Source organism: Tursiops truncatus, chromosome 8 (genome assembly GCF_011762595.2).
Source record: "Tursiops truncatus isolate mTurTru1 chromosome 8, mTurTru1.mat.Y, whole genome shotgun sequence".
Classification (NCBI taxonomy): domain Eukaryota; kingdom Metazoa; phylum Chordata; class Mammalia; order Artiodactyla; family Delphinidae; genus Tursiops; species Tursiops truncatus.
The window spans coordinates 91,773,824-91,799,071 of NC_047041.1; the positions used below are offsets into that span (position 1 = coordinate 91,773,824).

The 25,248-nt window shown below is 41.6% G+C and overlaps 1 protein-coding gene across 1 annotated transcript; it reads left to right on the forward strand.

Moving 5' to 3' along the window:
• The first annotated feature begins 2,181 nt into the window (after positions 1–2,181).
• LOC101324087 (E3 ubiquitin-protein ligase RNF113A-like) lies at positions 2,182–5,121 on the forward strand. Its single transcript, XM_073808795.1, has one exon. The coding sequence runs from the start codon at positions 2,232–2,234 to the stop codon at positions 2,970–2,972; it is 741 nt and encodes a 246-aa protein (XP_073664896.1). The 5' UTR covers positions 2,182–2,231; the 3' UTR covers positions 2,973–5,121.
• The last annotated feature ends 20,127 nt before the right edge of the window (positions 5,122–25,248 follow it).

Here is a 25,248-nt window from a genome sequence, read left to right on the forward strand (position 1 = left end):
CTCCAAAGATGTGATTAAGTTAAGGATCTTGAGATGGGAAGATTATCCTGGATATATGGGTGGGCCCTAAATATAATCACAAATGTCCTTATAAGAGGAAGGCAAGGGGAGATTTGACTACATAATACGAGAAGGCAATGTGACATCAAAAGCAAGAGGTTGGAATAATGCAAGGAAGGGCTCACAAGCCAAGCAATGCAGGCAGCTTTCAGAAGCTAGAAAAGATGAGGGAACACATTCTCTAGAGCTTCCAGAAGGAACCAGCCCTGCCAACACCTTGACTTGAGCCCGGTGAAACTGATTCTGGACTTCTGGCTTCCAGAAATATAAGAGAATAAATTTATATTGCTTTAAGCCACCAAGTTTGTGGTAATTTGTTATGGTAGCCATAGGAACTAACACTCAGGCACTCAAAAAACATCTATTGAAAAATAAATGAGACTTAGAAAATGAACAAAAAAAGTATCAATCAAAGCCAGCATAGAAGCTGATGTACAAGACTAATCTTCATGACAAACATAAGACTGAACAACTTATTTTGGTCTACACATCTAATATCTCATTATAGGTACATCAGTTAAATACTGAATATCCTTGTACTTGTCAAGGATTTTAGTTGAAAATTGAAGAAGTTATCATTGACTGGGAATGATAGGGGCCAGGAATTTATTCAAACGGTAGCATATGTCTCAGACTCACCAGGATGATTGAAGAACCAGGTTCAAGGCCAGCCATGTATGGTGTGCATTACAACACAGCAGCCCTGTTGAAGATCTGCAGCCAGGAGCAACATACAAAACATGCCACATCATTGGCCTGGGGAAGACACCATTGGTTCTTCCACCAAACACAGCATTGTATTACCAAGCACTGACTGCCACCATTATTACCGCAGTTTCTGATCTTCCTGTAGCACTGCAGCCAGAGAGTTCCCCAAGAGTCCTAAATTGCAGTAAAGGCTAGGAAAGTAAGGATTGGGCATTTTCAGTTTCTGTAGTAGGAGGCATCTCAACGTCTCAACAAGATTCAGAATGGGAACAAGGGAGATTCCCCAAACGTAAGAAAAAATGGGTCAGGTGATGGGTAACCATAAGGGAAAGATAAATACATACTACAGTCTCATATCCAAAGCTTACAGTGAACTGATTTTCAAGCATCAGACTTGAACATGAATTCACAAAACCAGAATGTGCAGTCATGCATCTAATGACCTCCTGTGTTTGATCACTTCTAAATTCAAATTAAAGCAGGTAACAATACAGAAGATATTGAGGTTAAATACATCAATATCTAATTTGATCATTAAATGAAATGAAAATGCCTTAAGGAATTTTTAAAGACTGATTTCCTTGGTCAGATCACCAAATGGCATGAAGAAATGCCTGCTTTAATCTATCACATTGTCCCATTAGATTTAATTAAAGCCGTATCAACTACCTGCCAAAAAAATAAGTAATACCTTATTTGGGGCAACCAAATAACTAGAGTTTGGGGTAAATATTAGATGTCATTACAATAAAGGGAGAATAAAAATCCCAGACCTTAGATTATCAGAGTCTACCACTTAAAATAGCCATACAACTAGTATTTTGCCTTCTTCTGTATTAGGCTATGTGCTAAGCACTGGGAGTTTTTTTTCTTTTTGTTTTTTAATGATTAATGAGGAATCCCTGAAAGAATTTATATTCTGCAGAGGAGTTAAGGAATAAAGACATGTAAATAAACTAATTATAAAAAATAAATAAATAAACTAATTATAATAAGTTGTAACAGGTGATCTAAGAGATGTGCTATGTGTTGAATTGAGCCCACCCCCCCAAAATTTATATGTTGAAGCCCTAGCTCCCATTACTTCCGAATGTGACCTGATTTGGAAATGGGATCATTGCTGATGTAATTAGTTAAGACGAGATCAAACTGGAGTAGGATGGGTCCCTAATTCAATATGACTGCTGTCCTGATAAAAAGAACACCATGTGAAAAGACAGACAAACACACAGGGAGAAAGCCATGTGACCACTGGAGTTATGCTACCACAAGTCAAAGAACTATGGCCACTCGTGCTCCCGCAGTGTCCATGGCCACGCCTTTTTCCGCAACCGATTTTGCACGCACGTGCGGTGGAGCGCACTACGTGCAGTGACGTAAAGAAGCCCCGCCCCACCCAGCAGGCCACAGCCGTTTGGGAACCCGAGACTCTTAAAACGGCAGAGCAACTTTTTCCAGGAAAGATGACAGACCAGATGTGCACCTTTCTTTTCAAAAAGCCTGGGCGAAAAGGGGCTACAGGTCTCAGAAAGCGCCCGATCTGCCACCAAGAGTCCGGAGACGGCAGCAGCAGCAGTGATGAAGGCAGCGCTGTGGTTAGCCGGAAAAAGAAGCGGGCGACCCACAATCCGATGATACAGAAGACCCCTGGCAGTGGTAAACAGAAGGCAGCTTATGGTGACCAGAGTAGCCAGGAGGAGGAGAACGAGCCCGAGAGTCTCGGCGTGGTCTATAAGTCCACTCGCTCAGGGAAACCCGTGGGGCCAGAGGATATGGGTGCGACTGCTGTCTACCAGCTAGACACAGAGAAGGAGCGTGACGCACAAGCCATCTTTGAGCGCAGCCAGAAGATCCAGGAGGAGCTGAGGCACAAGGAAGATGACAAGATCTATCGGGGAATCAATAATTATCAGAAGTACATGAAACCCAAGGATACATCTATGGGCAATGCTTCCTCCAAGATGGTGAGGAAAGGCCCCATCCGAGCTCCCGAGCATCTGCGTGCCACCGTGCGCTGGGATTACCAGCCCGACGTTTGTAAGGACTACAAGGAGACTGGCTTTTGCGGCTTTGGAGACAGCTGCAAATTCCTCCATGACCGTTCAGATTACAAACATGGCTGGCAGATCGAACGTGAGCTTGACGAGGGTCGCTATGATGTCCATAAGGATGAAAACTATGAAGTGGGAAGCGATGAGGTGTAAATACCGTTCAAGTGTTTCATCCGTTGCCAGACCTTCCAAAACCCAGTTGTCACCAAGTGCAGGCTGTAAGGCCAACTGGCCTGAGGCAGGGGAACGCAATCAGACTCACGGGTTGCATCAGACCGAAACTTTCCGGATTACTCAGTTCCAGGAACTGACCTGGGGACTTTCCACCCGGCCCAGCCTTCCCGCCTTTCGAGGGGCGGGACTAACGGTCCCAAGACTGATGCAACCGGCACCAGATATTGCCACGATACCCGAAGAGACCACCAAATAAGGAATAACCTGCGCCCTCCCGGATTCACCACACCCCTTTCCCGTCTTCCCCTATAAATTCTGCCCAAACCCTCGCCCGGGCGCGACTGCCCTGGCCCCTTTCTCTCGGACCAGTGAACCTCGCCCGGGAGCGTTCCCAAATAAAGCTTGTTTAAGCTCTCCTCCATCTTTGGTGCCGTTCCTTACATTTGGTGCCAAAACCCGGGAGGGGTACCAAGCCCCGCGGGTTACCGCGCGGGCCGCTCCTCCCCTCCCCCAGGAGACAACCAGGGAACCTCTACTCATTCACCCGATCCGGCAGAAAACAGGGTAAGTTCCCCTCCCTTGTTCCCTCCGACCCTCAGAGTCCCTGCCCACCGGACTCCCTGTCCTTAATCGCGGCCGCGTCAGGGACTCCTCCGTCCTCTGTCCGGGCCTCGGGCAACTGTGGAGACGTCCCAATCACCTGACCGCCCTCTGACCTGCCGTGAATTGGAGACTGAGACCAGGGACGCCTCTCTCCCTCTCCATTCACTCAGGGACAGACTAGAGGTCATGGGAACCTCACAATCGAAACCAGATCCTAAGACGCCCCTGGGGTGTCTCCTAGCCAATTTTACAGCCCTCGGCTTCTCCCAAGATCTCCGTCGCCGACGGCTTATTTTCTATTCCACTGTGGCCTGGCCACAATATCCTCTAGACAATCAATCCAAATGGCCTCCTGAAGGGACTTTACATTTTAACATCCTCCGTTATCTAGATAATTACTGCCGCAGGACGGGTAAATGGTCTGAGGTCCCCTATGTCCAGGCCTTCTGGTATTTACGCTCCCGCCCTTCCCTCTGCGTCGATTGTTCCACTTCCAAGATCCTTCTTGCCAAACAGACATCTCCTACATCCAAGGCCCTAATTTCCTTTGACGGTGACCCCTCTCCACTAGCCGACCCACCCGAATCTCTCGCCTCTAGCTCCTCCAGAGCTCCTCTCCAACCTCCACCCTACCGTGAAGCGGTCCCTCCTCCTCCCTAACCTGCTCCGGCCCATCCAACCGCTTCCCCGCCTCCCTCAACGGTTTCTCCTCCCACACCCCTTGCTTCGCCAATTAGTGCACATACACGCTCTAACGACTCCCAAGATCCAAATCTCCTCTGCCCTCTGAGGGAGGCAGCAGGAGCGGAAGGATTAGTTAGAGTTCATGTTCCCTTTTCCCTCCAAGGTCTCTCTCAAATAGAAAAGCGATTAGGCTTCTTTTCTGCCGACTCTTCCCACTACATCAAAGAATTTTGCTACCTCTCTCAAGCTTATGATCTAACCTGGCACGGTATCTTTGTGATCCTATCTTCTATATACCCTGACCCCTGACGAGAGGGAAAGAATTCAAACTGCTGCCCGAAACCATGCAAATCAGGTTCAACTTATCGACAACTCCATGCCTGTCAGAGCGACTGCCATACCTGGCACCGATCCAGGCTGGACTTATCAGGATGGCCAAGATGGCCGTCGTAAACGCGACCTCATGATCCAATGCCTCCTGGCTGGCATGCAGGCTGCCACTCATAAGGTAGTCATTTTTGAAAAACTAAAAGAGATAACCCAAGAACCTAACGAAAATCCAGCTATCTTTCTCAATCGCCTTACAGAGGCCTTAACGCTCTACACCCGGCTGGATCCCGACACCCCGGCAGGGGCAACGGTCCTAGCCACCCATTTTATTACCCAGTCAGCCCCGGACATCCGAAAGAAATTAAAACGGTTAGAAGATGGCTCTCAGACCCCTATTCGAGGTCTGGTAAAGATGGCCTTTAAAGTCTATAATGGCCGTGAGGATTTGGCAGAATCCAGCCGACAGGCTCGGATGCACCAGAAGGTGGCCCTCCAAACCCAAGCTCTTGTAGCCGCCCGAAGGCCGGCCATCTCCCATGGATCACAGCATCCACGGGGTCCGCAAAAGGCAACCCCGCTGGGGGCCTGCTTCAAATGCGGAAAAGAAGGCCACTGGGCTCGCCAATGTCCCAATCCCCGACCTCCTTCTAAGCCCTGTCCTAGCTGCAGGCTAACGGGCCACTGGAAGAGTGACTGCCCTACGACTGGCCCTCCCTCAGCGTCTCCATGCGGGGGGCAGGCCGACCCAATGGCATTACCACTCGAACTGCTGGGATTGGCTGACGACTGACGGCGCCCGGACTCGAAGACCCCCATCACCCTCGCCGAGCCCAGGGTAACGCTACAGGTAGCGGGTAAGTCCATCTCTTTTCTGGTGGACACGGGGGCTACCTATTCGGTCCTGCCTACCTATTCCGGGGCAGTTTCTCCTTCCCAGATCTCGGTCATGGGTATTGATGGCAAACCATCCTTCCCACTCCAGACTGGTCCACTCCCATGTCATATCGAAGGACTCCCTTTTACTCATTCCTTCTTAGTCATACCATCCTGCCCAGTTCCCTTGCTAGGCCAAGATGTCCTTTTCCACTTAGGGGCCTCCCTCCAGCTGGTTAGACTTGACCCTAAGGTCTCCTCCTCCCAACTCCTGCTTCCTCTTCTCGGCCTGTCTCTAGAACCCTCCCCCTCCTATTCCCCTCTTCCAATCACACCAAACCCAATTAATCCCCAAGTTTGGGATACGTCTAAGCCCATAACAGCAACATACCATTCCCCCGTCCTCATCCGCCTAAAGGACTCCTCCAAATTTCCATCAAGGCCCCAATTTCCCATCTCTGAGACTCACCTTAGGGGCCTACAACCTATTATCACCAGACTCCTAAACCAGGGACTCCTTATCCCCACTGATTCTCCCTGCAACACCCCCATCCTGCCTGTCCGCAAGGCCTCTGGGGATTATCGCCTGGTCCAGGACCTCCGACTAATAAATGAGGCCATAATTCCTCTCCACCCAGTAGAACCAAACCCATACACCTTGCTCTCCCATATCCCCCCATCCACAACCCACGTTACGGTTCTGGATCTCAAAGATGCCTTTTTCACTATCCCCCTACATCCCGACTCCTATTTCCTCTTCGCCTTTACCTGGACAGATCCGGATACTCATACTTCCAGTCAGCTCACCTGGACAGTTCTTCCCCAGGGCTTCCGCGACAGTCCTCACCTCTTCGGTCAGGCGCTGGCACGGGACCTCACTTCCTGCTCCCTTACCCCCAGCACACTCCTTCAATATGTAGATGACCTCCTCCTTTGTAGCCCATCTCTCAACCTCTCAAGACAACATACTGCAGATCTCCTCAATTACCTTGGCTCTCGCGGTTATCGGGTCTCCCCAGCCAAGGCTGTTATCTGTATCTTCTGTAACCTACCTGGGGCTCCACCTTACCCCACCACAAAAGGTCTAACAGCCGACCGCACCCGGATTATCCGTGAACTCCTGCCTCCGGAAACAGCGGAACGAGTTCTCTCCTTTTTGGGCCTTATAGGATTTTTCCAGCAGTGGATCCCTAACTTTGCTCTCCTCGCTAAACCCTTATATCTAGCCGCTAAAGAAACCCCTCAAGGACCCCTCACCTCTCCTTCTGCCGTTCGACAGGCCTTTCTCACCCTCCGTAACGCTCTGATATCTTCTCCTCCCCTTTCTCTGCCCAACCCAAACCGACCTTTTTGTGGATGAACGGGCCGGAATAGCCACTGGTCTCCTTGCCCAGCCTGTAGGGCCTTCCTACCGCCCCGTGGCTTACCTCTCCAAACAGCTAGACCCAACCATTCGGGGATGGCAACCATGCCTTCGGGCCCTAGCAGCGGCAGCCGAACTGACCAAACAAACACTCAAACTGACTCTGGCCCACCCACTAACCGTGTTTTCCTCCCACCGGCTGGCCGACCTTCTAGGCCACAAGTCTCTCTCCCTCCTGGGCCCCTCCCGCATCCAGGAGTTCCACCTACTGTTCATTGAAAGCCCTGCTATCTCCCTCGACCTCTCCCCCCGCCTAAACCCGGCCTCCCTCTTGCCTATCTTCGATACCGGGACCTCCCCTTCCCACTCCTGCCCCCAAGTTGTGGAGGCCCTCAGCCCGCCGAGAGAGGGACTCTTTGACACCCTTCTTTTCAAACCCGGACCGCACCCTCTTCGTAGATGGCAGCTCAATACTCGGTCCTGACGGACGCCGATGGGCAGCCTATGCGGTGGTAACTATCTCAACTATTATCGAGGCTAACAGCCTCCCAGAAGGGACAACCTCTCAAAGGGCTGAACTGATAGCACTCACGCAGGCCCTCGACCTCTCTAAGGGCCAAAGGGCCATCTTTCTCCCTATGGTCGCAGGCATTTCCCTCGCCTCCTCTCTCGTTGCTGCGGGCATCGGGGGAGGAGCCCTAACAGTGTCTCAACATCCCGTGACCTAGAACAGAAACTCCAGCTAGCCATCGAGGCTTCTGCCGCCTCCATCACCTCCCTCCAGCGCCAGATCACCTCAGTAGCCCGAGTCGCTCTCCAGAATCGATGAGCCCTGGATCTCCTGACGGCCGACAAAGGAGGTACCTGCCTCTTCCTACAGGAGGAATGCTGCTATTACATCAATGAAACAGGACTCGTCGAAGACAACGTAAACGCCCTCCATCGCTTAAGAGAAGAACTTCAACGCAAACACCAACAGTCCGCCTCCCCAAGCCCCGATCCACCCTCTATACCTGGCTAACGCCAATCTTAGGCCCCTTAATTCTCATCTGTATCTTGTTCATGCTTGCTCCCTGTTTTCTTAGGTTCCTTCGCAGGCGCATGGAGAAAGTCTCTCGGGTGGCCACAAACCAAATGCTCCTCGGCCCTTACACCTTGCTTCCTACAGAACCCCCCACTGGTCTCCCTTAAGCCTCGGACCTCTGGTCGCCCGACTCCCCTTTCGACGCCCCCATTCAGCAAGAAGTAGCCAGAGATCAGAACGCCGCCCCATTACACGAAAGATGTCGGGATGTAAGGCCAACTGGCCCGAGGCAGGGGAACGCAATCAGATTCAGAGGTTGCATCAGACCGAAACTTTCCGGACCACCCAGTTCCAGAAACTGACCTGGAGACTTTCCAGACCACCCAGTTCCAGGAACTGACCTGGGGACTTTCCACCCGGCCCAGCCTTCCTGCCTTTAGAGGGGTGGGACTAACGGTCCCAAGACTGATGCAACCGGCACCAGATATTGCCACGATACCCGAAGAGACCACCAAATAAGGAATAACCTGTGCCCTCCCGGATTCACCACACCCTTTCCCTTCTTCCCCTATAAATTCTGCCCAAACCCTCGCCCGGGTGCGACTTCTCTGGCCCCTTTCTCTCGGACCAGTGAACCTCGCCTGGGAGCGCTCCCTAATAAAGCTTGTTTAAGCTCTCCTCCGTCTTTGGTGCCGTTCCTTACACAGGCATTATTTCTGTGAGAGCTGTGCACTGCAGCATTTCTGTACCACTCCGTGCTATGTCTGTGACCAGCAGACCAATGGCATCTTCAATCCAGCGAAAGAATTGATTGCTAAACTAAAGAAGCATAGAGCTGCAGAAGAGGGTGGTTCTTCTGATTTCCCAGAAGACCCCAATGAGGGTCCAACTCCCATTACTTAATTTTCCCATTATTCTCAAATCAAATATTGTTTTGGGGGGGGAAAAAAAAGTCCTTCCCTAGTACCTTCAGAGAGGGCATGGCCTTGTCAGCACCTTAATCTGTCTTCTAGCCTACAGAACTGTGAGATAATAAATTTCTATTGTTCTGGGCCACTCAGTTGTTGGTACTTTGTTATGACAGTCCTGAATCCACTGAAGTTGCAGCATAGAAAATCAATATACAAAAATCAGTCACATTTTTATACACTAACAATGAATTATCAGAAAGAGACATTAAGCAAACAATCCCATTTGAAATACGATCAATAGAATAAAATACTTAGGAATAAATTCAACCAAAATGGTGAAAGATCTGTACACTGAAAACAATAAGACATTAATAAAAGTATTTGAAGATGACACAAATAAGTGGAAAGATATTCCATGCTCAAGGATCAGAAGAATTATTGTTAAAACCTCCATACCACCTAAAGTGATCCACAGATTCTATGCAATCCCTATCAAGTTTCCAATGGCATTTTTCACAGAATAGAATTAACAAATCTAAAATTTGTATGGAACCACAGAAGAACCCAAATGGGCAAAGCAATCTTAAGAAAGAAGAACAAAGCTGGAAGCATTGCACGTCCTGATTTCAAACTATAGTACAAAGCTATAGTAATCAAAACAGTATAGTATTGGCATAAGAACAGACACAAAAATCAATGGAACAGAATAGAGACCCCAGAAATAAACCCATGCATATATGGTCAATTAATTTACAACAAAAGAGCCAAGAATATACAATGAGAAATGATAGTCTTTGCAATAAATGGTGTTGGAAGACTGAATAGCTACATGCAAAAGAATGAAATTGGACCCCTATCTTACCATACACAAAAATCGACTCAAAATGGATTAAAGACTTAAGCATTAAAGACCTGAAATCATAAAACTCCTAGAAGAAAACAAAGGGGGAAATGTTTTGACATTAATTTTGATGATGATTTCTTAGATATGACACCAAAAGCACATGCAACAAAATCAGAAGTAGGTAAGTGGACTACATCAAACTAAAAAGTTTCTTCACAGCAAAGGAATCAGCCAACAAAATAAAAAGATAACCTACTAAATGGGAGGAAATATATCTAAAAAGGGTTAATATCCAAAATATATAAGGAACTCATACTACTCAATAGCAAAGAAAACAATTTGATTTAAAAATGGGTAAAGGAACTGAATAGATGTGACAAACAACTGACCAACAGGTATATGAAAAAGTGCTCAGTACCACTAATCATCAGGAAAATACAAATCAAGACCACAATGAGACACCTCACACCTGCTGGAATAGCTATTATGAAAAACAAGAGATAACAAGTGTTGGGAGGGTGTGGAGAAAAGCGAAGTCTTATATACTGTTAGTGGGAATGTAAATTGACACAGCCTTTATTACTATTATTACAAATAAAGAAGGCAGAAGGAAACTTTTGGAGGTGATGGACATGTTTATGGCATATATTGTGATGGTGGTTTTATGGATATATATCTCCAAACTCATCAAGTTGTGTATATTAAATATGTAAAAATTTTTTACATCAATCATACTTCAATAAGGGGTTTAAAAAATATAATCTGAAGATATAACTCACTCCACCATCCTCAACAAATAAGCAGAAATGATACAATAATTACTAACATAGGACCACACAAAATGCAAAATGTAGACTTAGTGCAGCTTTAATAATTACAAATTAGGCACTCTTGTTGAGAGACTACATTCTCAAACTAAATCAGGACGGACATTTTTCTAATTTGGAAAATTTATAGCTAATGACATAGAGTTCCCAAAACACATTCTAAGTTAAAAAATGTCTAGCACAAATGTCTACATGGTTCATTCATTAATTCCACAAATATTTATTGAGAGAAGCTTTGTGTTAGGCATTGACCATGACAATAGATAAAGCTTTGCATAAAAATATTACCAAGTAAGAAAGATATATTAGCTATACAATAAATGGAAACATTTATGGATTTAGACTGCTAGGCAACTACTTCATTTTTTTTACATTAAAGAGTTCGTTCATACCCAAATTAATCTATAAATCCAAATACAGTGCTAATCAAAATCATAACATAGTTTTTTACAGAACTTATATCAATTCTAAAATTCATATGCAAGACTAAAGGGTCAAGAATAATCATAATTATTCTGGGAGAAAGGATGGGAGACTTACTAGATCTTAGGATATATAAAGCCATAGTAATGAAGACAGTACTGTTTTGCTTCAAAGAGGAGCAATATACTAAGGAAACAAAAATATTAGAAACAGAGCTATACACATATGGAAATGTGATATAAGACAAAACTGGTATTTCAGATTCCTGGGAAAAGAATAGACATTCAACAAATTGTGTTGGAACCATTGGCTTTCTATATAAATTAAATTATATCCCCTTATCACATCATATATGAATTTTTGTAAGTTCCAGATGGATGAGAGACCTTAATGAAAGAAGCAAAATTTTACAGCTATTAAGGAAAATACATGCTTCTATGACTTTATGGAAGTATTTCTTTGGTTATACATAAACTTGACCACATCAAAATTAAAACTTCTGTAAGACCAAAGCCACAATAAACAAAATTAAAAGTCAACCCACAGTTTGGGTATAGATCTTTGTAGCATATGTAACAAAGAGTTAATTATATGAAAGGATGATGTTAGGAAAACCAAGACTTGGCTGAGAAAAACAGATCCAAGAAACACACATTCAAGATCAGAAACCTCCAGCTGTCACTCCCTTCAGAGCTTGTACAGAGACGCAGTTTCAACAAAACTGACACCACCTTTCCCCTAAACCTCTGATTTATATGTGGATGAAAGGAAGTTATAAGTTGTCTTTTGTTTGTAAATAGAAGCTATTTTTCCTTCTTTCCCCTCTCTCTAAGGGAAGGGAAGGAGGGGCTTCCTCTCCCCCAAACCAAGGGAACACTCAAGACAATGACTGGTAGTTTGACGATGGCTGCAAGAAGGTCATATTGATATTTTGCTTCTGGTAGGATGTTTACTTAGCCACTGAACTTGATGATCTTCCTTGCACTAGTGGAGTAGGAGAAGAGACGATTGGGAGTGAAGGCACGGTGGGAGCCCACAGGGCAGAAGAAGGAAGTTCAGGACTCCTGGATCCCAAACCTGCATTCCAGTTTCCTCAGATTTGGGGCTACAGTCTTGCCGGTGATGGTTACATCATAAAGCAAACAGGCACTCAGTTCAAAAAAATATTCTGTAAAGCTGTCAATTGAGGATCAGTGGAAGATATAGCCAATCATGAAAGGAATCCACAATGCCTTCAGAGGCTGCTTGAGAAGAGACCATCATCAGCTGAATCTGTGGGAACCATTATCTTGTCCTATGGAGTCCACAGACATCAATCTCAAACACCATTTAAGGCCAACCAAGGAAAGAACTAAGCCTCAACACTTTAGGAGCACGAGGCAGGGAATAATCTGCCTCACATCACTCCTGCCTGTCCAACATCCCATGTGTGTTGAGATTACACGTGTCCCATACGCACCGACACATACTGTTCCAAACTCCTACCCCCTGCAAGTCTCACCTATTTAGGAGGGAGAGCTAGAGGATTATTTATTTATTTATTGGCTGCGTTGCTGCACGCTCTTTCTCTAGTTGCGGCAAGCGGGGACTACTTTTCATTGTGGTGCACGGGCTTCTCATTGCATTGGCTTCTCTTGTGGAGCACGGGCTCTAGGCACGTGGGCTTCAGTAGTTGTAGCAGTCTCAGTAGTTGTGGTTCATGGGCTTTAGAGCGCAGGCTCAGTAGTTGTGGCACACGGGCTTAGTTGTTCCATGACATGTGGGATCTTCCAGAACCAGAGCTTGAACCCGTGTCCCTGCATTGACAGGCAGATTCTTAACTACTGTGCCACCAGGGAAGTTCCTAGGGAATTTTTTAATCGAATAAGAGACTTTGATTTTAAAACACTCAGGAATAAATTTTAGAAAATGTTAAGAGTCTGTTCTAATAATGGAATGTGGCTGAAAAGGAATGCAGATGCTGAGATATTGTCCTAGTGGAAAACGAGGCTTCAACATAGTACAGTTGGTAGCAGTTGACGAAAAAAATAAAAGCATTTGAGTTTATACCTTGATGAGTCAAGTTTCCTCACAAAAACACTAGAAACGTGTATCCATAGTATATAAAGAATACTTTCTAATTAATACAAGAAAAGAATGCCCACGAGAAAAATGGGTATTTTCATCATCTAAACTTAGTGGCTCAAAACTAGTCATCATTTCTTTGCTTTTGAGTCTGCGATTTTGGCAGGGCCCCAGTGGAAACAGCTTGTCTCTACTCCTTGTGACACTTGCCATGGCTGGCAAGTCAAAGGTGACTTCTTCATATGTCTGGCACTTCAGCTAGGATGGCTGGAACAGCAGGGAGACTAGAGGGACATCTCTCCTCATGGCCTCTCCACGTAGCTAGATTGGACTTCCTCACAGCATGGCAGTCCCAGAGTGGTTGGATCTCTAACATAGTAGCTGGCTTCCTCCAAAAAGCAAAAGTAGAGCTTGCCTTGTTTTCTTAGGCCCAGACTGGCACCATGTCAATTCTGCCACATTCTATTAGTCATCCAAGAGAAAGGTGCCCTCATTGTCCCAAGACATAAAGATGTTCATCACAGCATTGTTTGCAATAGTAAAATACTGGAAACAACCCAAATGCCTAATTAGTACTGTTTAGATAATAAAATATGTTATATTCATATAGTGAAACAGAAGAAAATTAATAAATGGGATCAATATGCATCCACAAGACTAGATCTAAAAACAATGTTGAGAAAAGATCGTTAAGAAGTCATACACTATGAAACAAATTATATAATTTTTTTAAAAAACACAAACTAGAACTACATATCTTTGCATATATATAGTGAAAGTATTAAATCATGGACTGTAAGGACACACACCAAAATCAAGATGGTAACTGCCTCCAGGAAAGAAGAGAAAAGCAGTGTTCTGAGGAAGGACAAAGTGGAATTCAACTTTATTTGTAATGTTTCAACCATTTTATTTTTTAAATCTGGTGGAAATATGATGACATTTTAACATTTTTGATGGCTTTTTACTATATTAGTATGGAATATTCTGAAGCTTAAATCCTCTTCAAATTTTAAAAAACTTTGAGTTACCATGTATTAAAATTGCTAATCTAGGTGGTAGGTCCAAGATACTTAATTTGGATACTTCAGTCAAAAGCTATGAAGGGTCTGAGATTTTATTCTATTTATAAACTAACAATGTAGCCTGCCACAGTTTCACGTATGCTAACAGAACATATGAGACTCCTGGGTCAGAAATAAAGGACTTATTACTCATGATAATAAAAGTAGCCAGAGTATCAGCACTTGTGCCACCTCCGAAAATCCTAGTTCCCATAAGACAATAAAAAGAAGGTTGTATTATAGGAGATTAACACTGACTTACGGAGCCCTAATTTTCTGTAATGAGCAGAAGACCGCTTGGCCCATGCTCTATATACTATCTCTATGTTCCAAGTCTGTAGGAAAATCTGTCCCTTGCTCCAGAAGGAGACGTTAGAGCTATCCTCCAAGGCTGATTGCTATATTGTAAGTCCTCTACATGTGAACCTTCAAGTTGCAAGCTTTCAAAGATGCGAACGTACATTCCATCAATGTCAGGCATGAGTGAAATTGCAGTTTGCCCTCCGTCTCTTATTGCTGATGATCATTCAGCTCTACCATCTCCCACCTCCTCTCCCACCTCCAGTCAGTAACTCTTCTTGCCCGTTCACTCAATGTCAGCTCCTGGACACCAGCTGTTGTATTGTACTACTGTGCTTTTCAATGTATGGTACTGTAAGATTTAAAATGTTTTCTTTATTTTTTGTGTTTGTTTTTTATGTATTATTTGTGTGAAAATATTATAAGCCTATTACAGTACAGTACTATACAGCAGATTGTGTAGTTGGGTACCTAGGTTAACCCTGTTGGACTTACAAACAAAGTGGACTTATGAACGCGTTCTCGGAAAGGAACTTATTTGTATGTGGGGGACTTACTGTACAAGCATCCTTGAAAAGATAGTCCAGGACAAAGGTAGCCAATGCTTTTGCTCATAAAATTTTCAGAAATGCAAGGGACCTATGGAGAATTGTCTCCTAACAGGAAGCTTTCGATATGTGAAGAGGTACCCCAGTGTAATAGCAGTACATAGGACTAATCATTATATGTGTTAGATAAAAGTATGTACTTAAAGTTTTAAAATTTAATGTAGTACTTATCTTATTCTTACTATAAACCCCTATGTTGGGGGAGATCATTGAGAAGACGTGACTGCTAGTTGACTGGAGAGCTGGACCCAGGTAACTGGAAGCTCCTCCCACCCCCTCCCCTGTCCTTGCAATGTATGTTCTGCCCACTCTCTCTTGCCTTGAGACAACAAGATGTTGTTGAGACCGCCTGGACCAGATGTGTCACTGAACCCAGTTAAGGCCTCTATATAAACTTTTAAGATGATGCCTGGCTGGTGCAGAGATCTACTTGTCTTGTGGACGCCCAAGACAAGCCTCCTAAGTAATTTCCCTTGCTTATTAAAATTTCTACCTATCAATCTGGAGCGGTCTGCCTCTTTTTTCAGTCTCTCCTTGCCCGCCACGTACGGGGGCCAGTTTGTGAACCAACTATCTACAAGCTAAAAACTAAGGATTATGAAAAAAGCTAACTTGTAACAAAATAATAAAACAGCTTTGCACCTCAAGTGCAGTGTTTCTTAAAACATAAAGTGTCCTTTTAAGATTTTATGAGGAAAGAAAAAAACAACTACGTAAGACCAGAATATTTAAAGGTATTCTAAGCCATAAATATACTGTACTATAAACAAGGTACCATAGCAATAAAATGAGCTATAGATATGCTTCAGAATTAACTTCAGTACACATTATGATGCATAACAGCTGCTGGAACCTTTACCCAACTTATAATGCATGTTTTACTTCTTTATGTTAGTGTGGAAAAATTCAAAATGCCGTACAAAGTTGTTTTAAAGGCCTACATTGAAATTCCAAGAAGGCAACCTGAATTCTAACGTAAGGATAATGATAATCGATAGTTATATGAAACTTTTCAGTCTATAAAACACATAAAACATTTTTTACATGCAAAATACTAAAATGCTAACTCCCAAATGACTTAGAAGCAAAAAATTATTCAGACATATATTATTTCCCTATCTAACTACTAAGGGCTTTTTAGTACAGAGTGGGTACTGGTTAAAATATAATTATTATAGTACCCAAGCACTGGACAGGAGTTTGAGACAGTGTGAAAAACACAAGTTTTAAAGTCCAGCTTTGAATCCCAACTCTGCCACTTTATAGCTTTACAATGTTTAGCAAGTCACAATTTCCATAATCCTCAGTTCCCTCAACAGCAAAATGAAGAGAATAATATCTAAGTTATTTTTCAAATGGCTAGCTCTATGTCTGGCACATAATGAGTCTCAATATCAGTTCTTTAAGTTCTAAAGTATTTCTACTTCGTATTTAATAATACTAGTAAGTAGATTAAAAAGTACAGGTCAGTGTGGCTTTGAATTGCAATTTATTACATGCCAGTAATCTTACTCCGTAATTGTAAATCATCCAAAGAGGGGCATCGTCGATTGATTCTTATTAGGGGAAACATTTAAATGTTTTATTTCTCACTTAAGTTCCAGGAGAAACACTTACCTTCTTTAAGTTAAGCCATTCTATCAAACAGCCAACAAATAGAAAGAAAACATGCTGCATTAATTTTTCTATAAGTAATAAGACAAAAAACCAGGAAGAACTCCAGGCCAGAAGTCAGCACAGGTAAGTTAAAGTTCCACTTATTCTAATTAGTTGTGTGGTCTTAGGAAAAATATATGTTCTACTCTCTGAGCCTCAGTTTATCTGTCAAAGAGAGTTTCATTTATTCTAATACTTACGGATTTTTTGGTCAGACTTATGAGTTTCTAAAAAATGAATCAGGGACTACCATGCCTGTGAATGACACTATTAGATTCCTTTCCTGCCACCACTGGCCTTTCTGCTCCACAGTCTTCCCAGATTTAAAAAAAGAAGGAAGAGAGGAAGAAAGGGAGGGAGGGAGGAAGGAAGGAAGGAAGGAAGGAAGGAAGGAAGGAAGGAAGGAAAGGGGGGGAGGCAGAAAAAAACCTATTTTGTTCAGGCATCAATCCACCCAGCTCCAAAAGACAAATCATGGTTTTTTCTGAGCGAATCATGACAATTCTCATCCCCTTTGCACAATATTCTCTTTTCTAGCCTTTCTTGAAACTAGGAGTGTCTACATCTTTCTTGTAAATAAGGCAAAAGAGATCATCAAGTGAGCTTCTGTAAGAAATTTTCTTCACTCACAAGGAGACTTTTTCCCCACATACTCCCCTCCTTCCTGCTTGGAATGCTAGAGACACAGTACCTGGAACTGTGGCAGCCATATTGTGGCCATGAGGTCACAAACACAAGGATGATGAATCAATTCCACTCAGGATGATGGAAAAATCTTGGGCCTTTTATACTATCATTGAGCCACTGGATATTACTTCAAAACTTTTTACTAAATAAATAATATACATCATTATGATTTAAGCTTCTGTTACTTGGGGTATTTGTTACTGACAGCTAATTGCATTCCTGACTGATACACTGCACTCATGGGAGTTTTCCACTGGTAGAGGAGGTAGGCAAATCATTAGAAAAGTGCTGTAGAGTTAAATAATTACTATAATAGAGGTACAGGTAATTAGTTTACCTAGCTGACAGGTTGCTGCAAGGACAAAGAAGAAAAGATATGAAAATGCTGAGAAAAATATGAAGTTCAATATAAAAGGTCATACTGATACTAAAATCTGAGTGGTATCATATATCCAGAAATACCAAAAGCCTACAAGAGAGTAATGTGATAATAATGATGATCACAGCTAACTGTTTCATTTAAAGAATATCTCACCTGACAGAATGGCCATCATCAGAAAATCTACAGACAATAAATGCTGGAGAGGGTGTGGAGAAAATGGAACCTTGGTAAGCTGTTGGTAGGAATATAAATTGGTACAACCATTACAGAGAATACTACGGAGGTTCCTTAAAAAACTAAAAATAGAACTACCATATGACCCAGCAATCCCACTACTGAGCATATACCCTGAGAAAACCATAATTCAAAAAGACACATGTACCCCAACGTTCACTGCAGCACTATTTACAATAGCCAGGTCATGGAAACAACCTAAATGTCCATTGACAGATGAATGGATAAAGAAGATGTGGTATATATATACAATGAAATATTACTCAGCCATAACAAGAAATGAAATTGGGTCATTTGTAGAGCTGTCGATGGACCTAGAGTCTGTCATACAGAGCAAATTAAGTCAGAAAGAAAAAAACAAATATCATATATTAATGCACATATGTGGAATCTAGAAAAATAGTACAGATGAACCTATTTCCAGGGCAGGAATAGAGATGCAAACATAGAGAATGGACGTGTGGACATGGTGGGGGAAGGGGAGGGTGAGATGAATTGGGAGATTAGGTTTGACATAAATACATTACCATGCGTAAGATAGATAGCTAGTGGGAAGATGCAGTATAGCACAGGGAGCTCAGCTTGGTGCTGTGTGATGACCTAGATGGGTGGGATGGGGGATGGGAGGGAGGTCGAAGAGGGAGGGGATATATGTATACATATAGCTGATTCAGTTTGTTGTACAGCAGAAACTAACACAACATTGTAAAGCAATTATACTCCAATAAAAAAATTTTTAATAAAAAATAAAGAATATCTCTACGTATTTGTTACAACAAAAACAATAATGAGTTGAAGTTAAATGATCAGAATTTTTGAAAATGCTTCATAGAAATTATTTTCCCTCTATGATGGAGGATATTAACATTGATTTGTTTGGTGGAGTCTTTTTTAAAAATACATGAATTTAGTGCATATCTCTCCCTTCCCTAAATGTTCCATTGTTACTTTATTTGACAAATAGAGTTTAAGATAACTTTTACTCTTTTTTTTGTGGTAAGAACACTTACCATGAAATCTATCCTCTTAACAAATTTCATGTGTAACACATTATTGTTGACTATAAACATATATACAACATTGTACAGCATATCTCTAAAGCTTAGTTATCTTTCCTAACTGAAAGTTTATGCCTGTTGATTAATAATTCCCCACTTCCCTCTCCCTCAGCCCCTGGTAATCACCATCCAGTCATTGATTTTATGAGTTTTACCTTTTAGATACTTCATGCAAGGGGAGTTATGTGGTACTTGTCTTTCTGTGTCTGGCTTATTTCGCTGAGTATAATGTTCTCAAGGTCCATCCGTGTTGTCCCATATTGCAGAATTTCCTTGCTTTGTTAAGGTGGAATAGTATTCCATTGTATGTATTTAGCACATTTCTTTACCCATTCATCTGTTGATGAACATGTAGGTTGTTTCCACATCTTGGGTAATATAAACAGTGCCTCAATGAACAAGGGAGTGCTAATATCTCTTTGAGATCCTGATTTCAATTCTTTTGTATATATACCCAGAAATGGGATTTCTGGATCAAATTGTAGCTCTATTTTTAATTTTTTTACGAACCTCCATACTGTATTTCATAGCAGCTGCACCATTTTGCATTCTCATAATCAGTGTGTACATCTTCCAAGTTTTCCATATCTTTGCCAACACTTGATCACAACTAACTCTAATGGAGTGATTCCCTTGACCCAAGGCTTTTTCTGAGGCACTATATATAATAATTCATTTAATTTTCCAAAAAGCCCCAGGAGATCAGCATTATGACTATCTCCATTTTATGGTGGAGGGAAGTGATTTAACGGCAGCAAAAGTTGCACAGATAGTAGAGTAGCTGGTATTTGAATCAAGGCGATCTTCTGTTAGAATTAATGGATTCAGCCACCACAATATTCTACCACTCTGCAAAGCTTTTTTAAAAAGTAATTGTCCTACTTATTTTTTAAAAAGGAGTAAGGCTTGACTTTTAATTGTAAGAATAGCCAAGTCCTTCAAGAGACAGTTAATATCAGAGCACAGTCCCCATTATGTGCTGATAAAATTGCTCTAGATAAATGGTAAATAGGGATTCATTCTGCCTTTTACTAGGCAGGAATGAATCCACATTCCACACATTTCATAAAGGAGTAATTAACTATAAAAAACTAATCAAATGCATATAAACCATACTCCCTGCTCTTCCATGCTATCTGTGCAAAGTTTGTATCCTATTCTAAAAGTCACTGGTGGGCGGAGTCAAGATAGTGGTCTAGGAGGACACAGAATTCGTCCTGGCACCTACCAGGCACCAGTGGGGAACCACAGATACCTAAGGGGATGGGAGGAACCCACAGGAGCTGGCTTGCAGGACCTTGGTTCCCAGGCTGGAGGTCGGGCCCAAGCTCCGCTGGACTAACAGAGAACCTCAAACCCCAGGAAATATTAATTGGAGTGAGGCCTCCGGGAGGTCCTAATCTCAGCACCAAGACCCGGCTCTATCCAACTGCCTGCAAACTCCAGTGCTGGACACCTCCGGCCAAACAGCCAGTAAGACAGGAATACAGCACCACCCATTAAAAAAATAATAATAATGAAACGACAAAAAAATTTTGTTACAGATGAAGCAATAAGGTAAAAAAATGCAAGACCAAAAATTGAAGAAAAAAATAGGCAATCTACCTGAAAAAGAATTCAGAGTAATGATAGTAGAGATGATCCAAAATCTCGGAAACAAAATGGAGAAAACACAAAAAACATTTAACAAGGATCTAGAAGAACTAAAGAGCAAACAAACAGTGATGAAGAACACAATAACTGAAATTAAAAATACTCTAGAAGGAATCAACAGCAGAATAACTGAGGCAGAAGAACAGATAAGTGAACTGGAAGATAAAAAGGTGGAAATAACTGACAGGGGGCAGAATAAAGAAAAAAGAATGAAAAGAATTGAGGATGGTCTCAGAGACCTCTGGGACAACACTAAAGGCACCAACATTAGAATTATAGGGGTCCCAGAAGAAGAGAAAAAGAAAGGGTCTGAGAAAATATTTCAAGATATTATCGTCAAAACTTCCCTAACATAAGAAAGGAAATAGTCAATCAAGGCCAGGAAGCGCAGAGAGTCCAATACAGGATAAACCCAAAGAGGAACACACCAAGACACATACGAATGAAAGCATCAAAACTTAAATACAAAGAAAAAATATAAAAAGCAGCAAAGGAAAAGCAACAAATAACATAAAAGGGAATCTCCAAAAGCATAACAGCTGATCTTTCAGCAGAAACTCTGCAAGCCAGAAGGGAGTGGCAGGACATATCTAAAGTGAAGAACGGGAAAAACTTACAACCAAGATTACTCTACCCAGCAAGGATCTCATTTAGATTCGATGCAGAAATTAAAACCTTTACAGATAAGAAAAAGTTAACAGAATTCAACACCACCAAACCAGCTTTATGACAAATGCTAAAGGAACTTCTCTAGACAGGAAACACAAGAGAAGGAAAAAAACTACAGAAACAAACCCAAAACAATTAAGAAAATGGTACTAGAAACATACATATCGATAACTACCTTAAATGTAAATGGATTAAATGCCCCAACCAAAAGACATCGACTGGCTGAATAGATACAAAAACAAGACCTGTACATATGCTGTCTACAAGAGACCCACTTCAGACCTAGGGACACATACAGACTGAAAGTAAGGGGATGGAAAAAGATATTCCATGCCAAAGGAAATCAGAAGAAAGCTGGAGCAGCAATACTCATATCAGACAAAATAGACTTTAACATAAAGGCTATTACAAGAGACAAAGAAGGACACTACATAATGATCAAGGGATCAATCCAAGAAGAAGATATAACAATTGTAAATATTTATGCACCCAACATAGGAGCACCTCAATACATAAGGCAAAGGCTAACAGCCATAAAAGGGGAAATCGACAGTAACACATTCATAGTAGGGGACTTTAACACCCCACTTTCACCAATGGACAGATCATCCAAAATGAAAATAAATAAGGAAACACAAGCTTTAAATGACACATGAAACAAGATGGGCTTAACTGATATTTATAGGACATTCCATCCAAAAACAACAGAATACACTTTCTTCTCAAGTATTCAGGGGACATTCTCCAGGATAAATCATACCTTAGGTCACAAATGAAGCAGTGGTAAATTTAAGGAAATTGAAATCATATCAAGTAACTTTTCTGACCACAAAGCTGTGAGACTAGATATCAATTACAGGGAAAAAATTGTAAAAAATACAAACACATGGAGGCTAAACAATATGTTACTAAATAACCAAGAGAACACTGAAGAAATCAAAGAGGAAATCAAAAAATACCTAGAAACAAATGACAATGAAAAAGCAACAACCCAAAACGTATGGGATGAAGCAAAATCAGTTCTAAGAGGGAAGTTTAGAGCAATACAATCCTACCTCAAGAAACAAGAAAAATCTCAAATAAACAACCTAACCTTACACCTAAAGCAATTAGAGAAAGAAGAGCAAAAAAACCCCAAAGTTAGCAGAAGAAATCATAAAGATCAGATCAGAAAAAAATGGAAAAGAAATGAAGGAAACAACAGCAAAGATCAATAAAACTAAAAGCTGGTTATTTGAGAAGATAAACAAAATTGATAAACCATTAGCCAGACTCATCAAGAAAAAAAGGGAGAAGACTCAAATCAACAGAATTACAAATGAAAAAGGAGAAGAAACAACTGACACTGCAGAAATACAAAGGATCATGCGTTACTACACATAACTCTATGCCAATAAAATTGACAACATGGAAGAAATGAACAAATTCTTAGAAAAGCACAACCTTCCAAGACTGAAACAGGAAGAAATAGAAAATATAAATAGACCAATCACAAGCACTGAAATTGAAACTGTGATTAAAAATCTTCCAACAAACAAAAGCCCAGGACCAGATGGCTACACAGGCGAATTCTATCAAACATTTAGAGAAGAGCTAACACCTACAAACATTTAGAGTAGAGCTAACACCTATCTTACTAAAACTCTTCCAAAATATAGCAGAGAGAGGAACACTCCCAAAATCATTCTACAAGGCCACGATCACCCTGATACCAAAACCAGACAAAGATATCACAAAGAAAGAAAACTGCAGGCCAATATCACTGATGAACATAGATGCAAAAATCCTCAACAAAATATTAGCAAACGGAATCCAACAGCACATTAAAAGGATCATACACCATGATCAAGTGGGGTTCATCACAGAAATGCATGGATTCTTCAATATATGCAAATCAGTCAATGTGATACACCATATAAACAAATTGAAGGGGAAAAATCATATGATCATCTCAATAGATGCAGAGAAAGCTTTCGACAAAATTCAACACCCATTTATGGTAAAAGCCCTCCAGAAAGTAGGCATAGAGGGAACTTACCTCAACATAATAAAGGCCATTTATGACAAACCCACAGCCAACATCATCCTCAATGGGTGAAAAACTGAAACCATTTCCACTAAGATCAGGAACAAGACAAGACTGCCCACTCTGACCACTATTATTCAACAAAGTTTTGGAAGTTTTAGCCACAGTAATCAGAGAAGAAACAGAAATAAAAGGAATCCAAATCAGAGAAGAAGAAGTAAAGCTGTCACTGTTTGCAGATGACATGATACTATACATAGAGAATCCTAAAGATGCTACCAGAAAACTACTAGAGCTAATCAATGAATCTGGTAAAGTAGCAGGATACAAAATTAATGCACAGAAATCTCATGCATTCCTATACACTAATGATGAAAAATCTGAAAGTGATATTAAGAAAACATTCCCATTTACCGTTGAAACAAAAAGAATAAAATACCTAGGAATAAACCTACCTAAGGAGACAAAAGACCTGTATGCAGAAAATTATGAGACACTGATGAAAGAAATTAAAGAAGATACAAACAGATGGAGAGATATACCATGTTCTTGGATTGGAAGAATCAACAGTGTGAAAATAACTATACTACCCAAAGCAATCTATAGATTCAGTGCAATCCCTATCAAACTATGAATGGCGTTTTTCACAGAACTAGAACAAAAAATTTCACAATTTGTATGGAAACACAAAAAACCCCAAATAGCCAAAGCAATCTTGAGAAAGAAAACCGGACCTAGAGAAATCAGGCTCCCTGACTTCAGACTATACTACAAAGCTACAGTAATCAAGACAGTATGGTACTGGCACAAAAACAGAAATACAGATCAATGGAACAGGATAGAAAACTCAGAGATAAACCCACATACATATGGTCACCTTATCTTTGATAAAAGAGGCAAGAATATAAGGTGGAGAAAAGACAGCCTCTTCAATATGTGGTGCTGGGAAAACTGGACAGCTAAATGTAAAAGAACGAAATTAGAACATTCCCTAACACCATACACAAAAATAAACTCAAAATGGATTAAAGACCTATATGTAAGGCCAGACACTATCAAACTCTTAAAGGAAAACATAGGTAGAACACTCTATGACATAAATCACATTAAGATCCTTTTGGACCCACCTTCTAGAGAAATGGAAATAAAAACAAAAATAAACAAATGGGACCTAATGAAACTTAAAATCTTTTGCACAGCAAAGGAAAACATAAACAAGACAAAAAGACAACCCTCAGCATGGGAGAAAAGATTTGCAAATGAAGCAACTAACAAAGGATAAATCTCCAAAATTTACAAGCAGCTCATGCAGCTCAATATCAAAAAAACAGACAACCCAATCCAAAAATGGGCAGAAGACCTAAATAGACATTTCTCCAAAGAAGATATACAGACTGCCAAGAAACACATGAAAGAATGCTCAGCATCACTAATCATTAGAGAAAGGCAAATCAAAACTGCAATGAGATTTCACCTCACACCAGTCAGAATGGCCATCAACAAAAAATCTACAAACAATAAACCCTGGAGAGGGTGTGGAGAAAAGGGAAGCCTCTTGCATTGTTGGTGGGAATGCCAATTGATACAGCCACTATGGAGAACAGTATGGAGGTTCCTTAAAAAACTAAAAATAGAACTACCATACAACCCAGCAATCCCATTACTGGGCATATACCCTGAGAAAACCACAATTCAAAAAGAGTCATGTACCACAGTGTTCATTGCAGCTCTATTTACAACAGCCAGGACATGGAAGCAACCTAAGTATCCTCTGACAGATGAATGGATAAAGAAGATGTGACACATATATACAATGGAATATTACTCACCCATATAAAGAAACGAAATTGCGTTATTTGTAAAGAGGTGGATGGACCTAAAGTCTATCATACAGAGTGAAGTAAGTCAGAAAGAGAAAAACAAATACCATATGCTAACATATATATATGCAATCGAAAGGGAGGGATGGTTC

Excerpts from the sequence above, each read along its gene's own strand:
- LOC101324087 (XM_073808795.1), top strand. The coding sequence starts at position 2,232 with ATGACAGACCAGATGTGCACCTTTCTTTTCAAAAAGCCTGGGCGAAAA.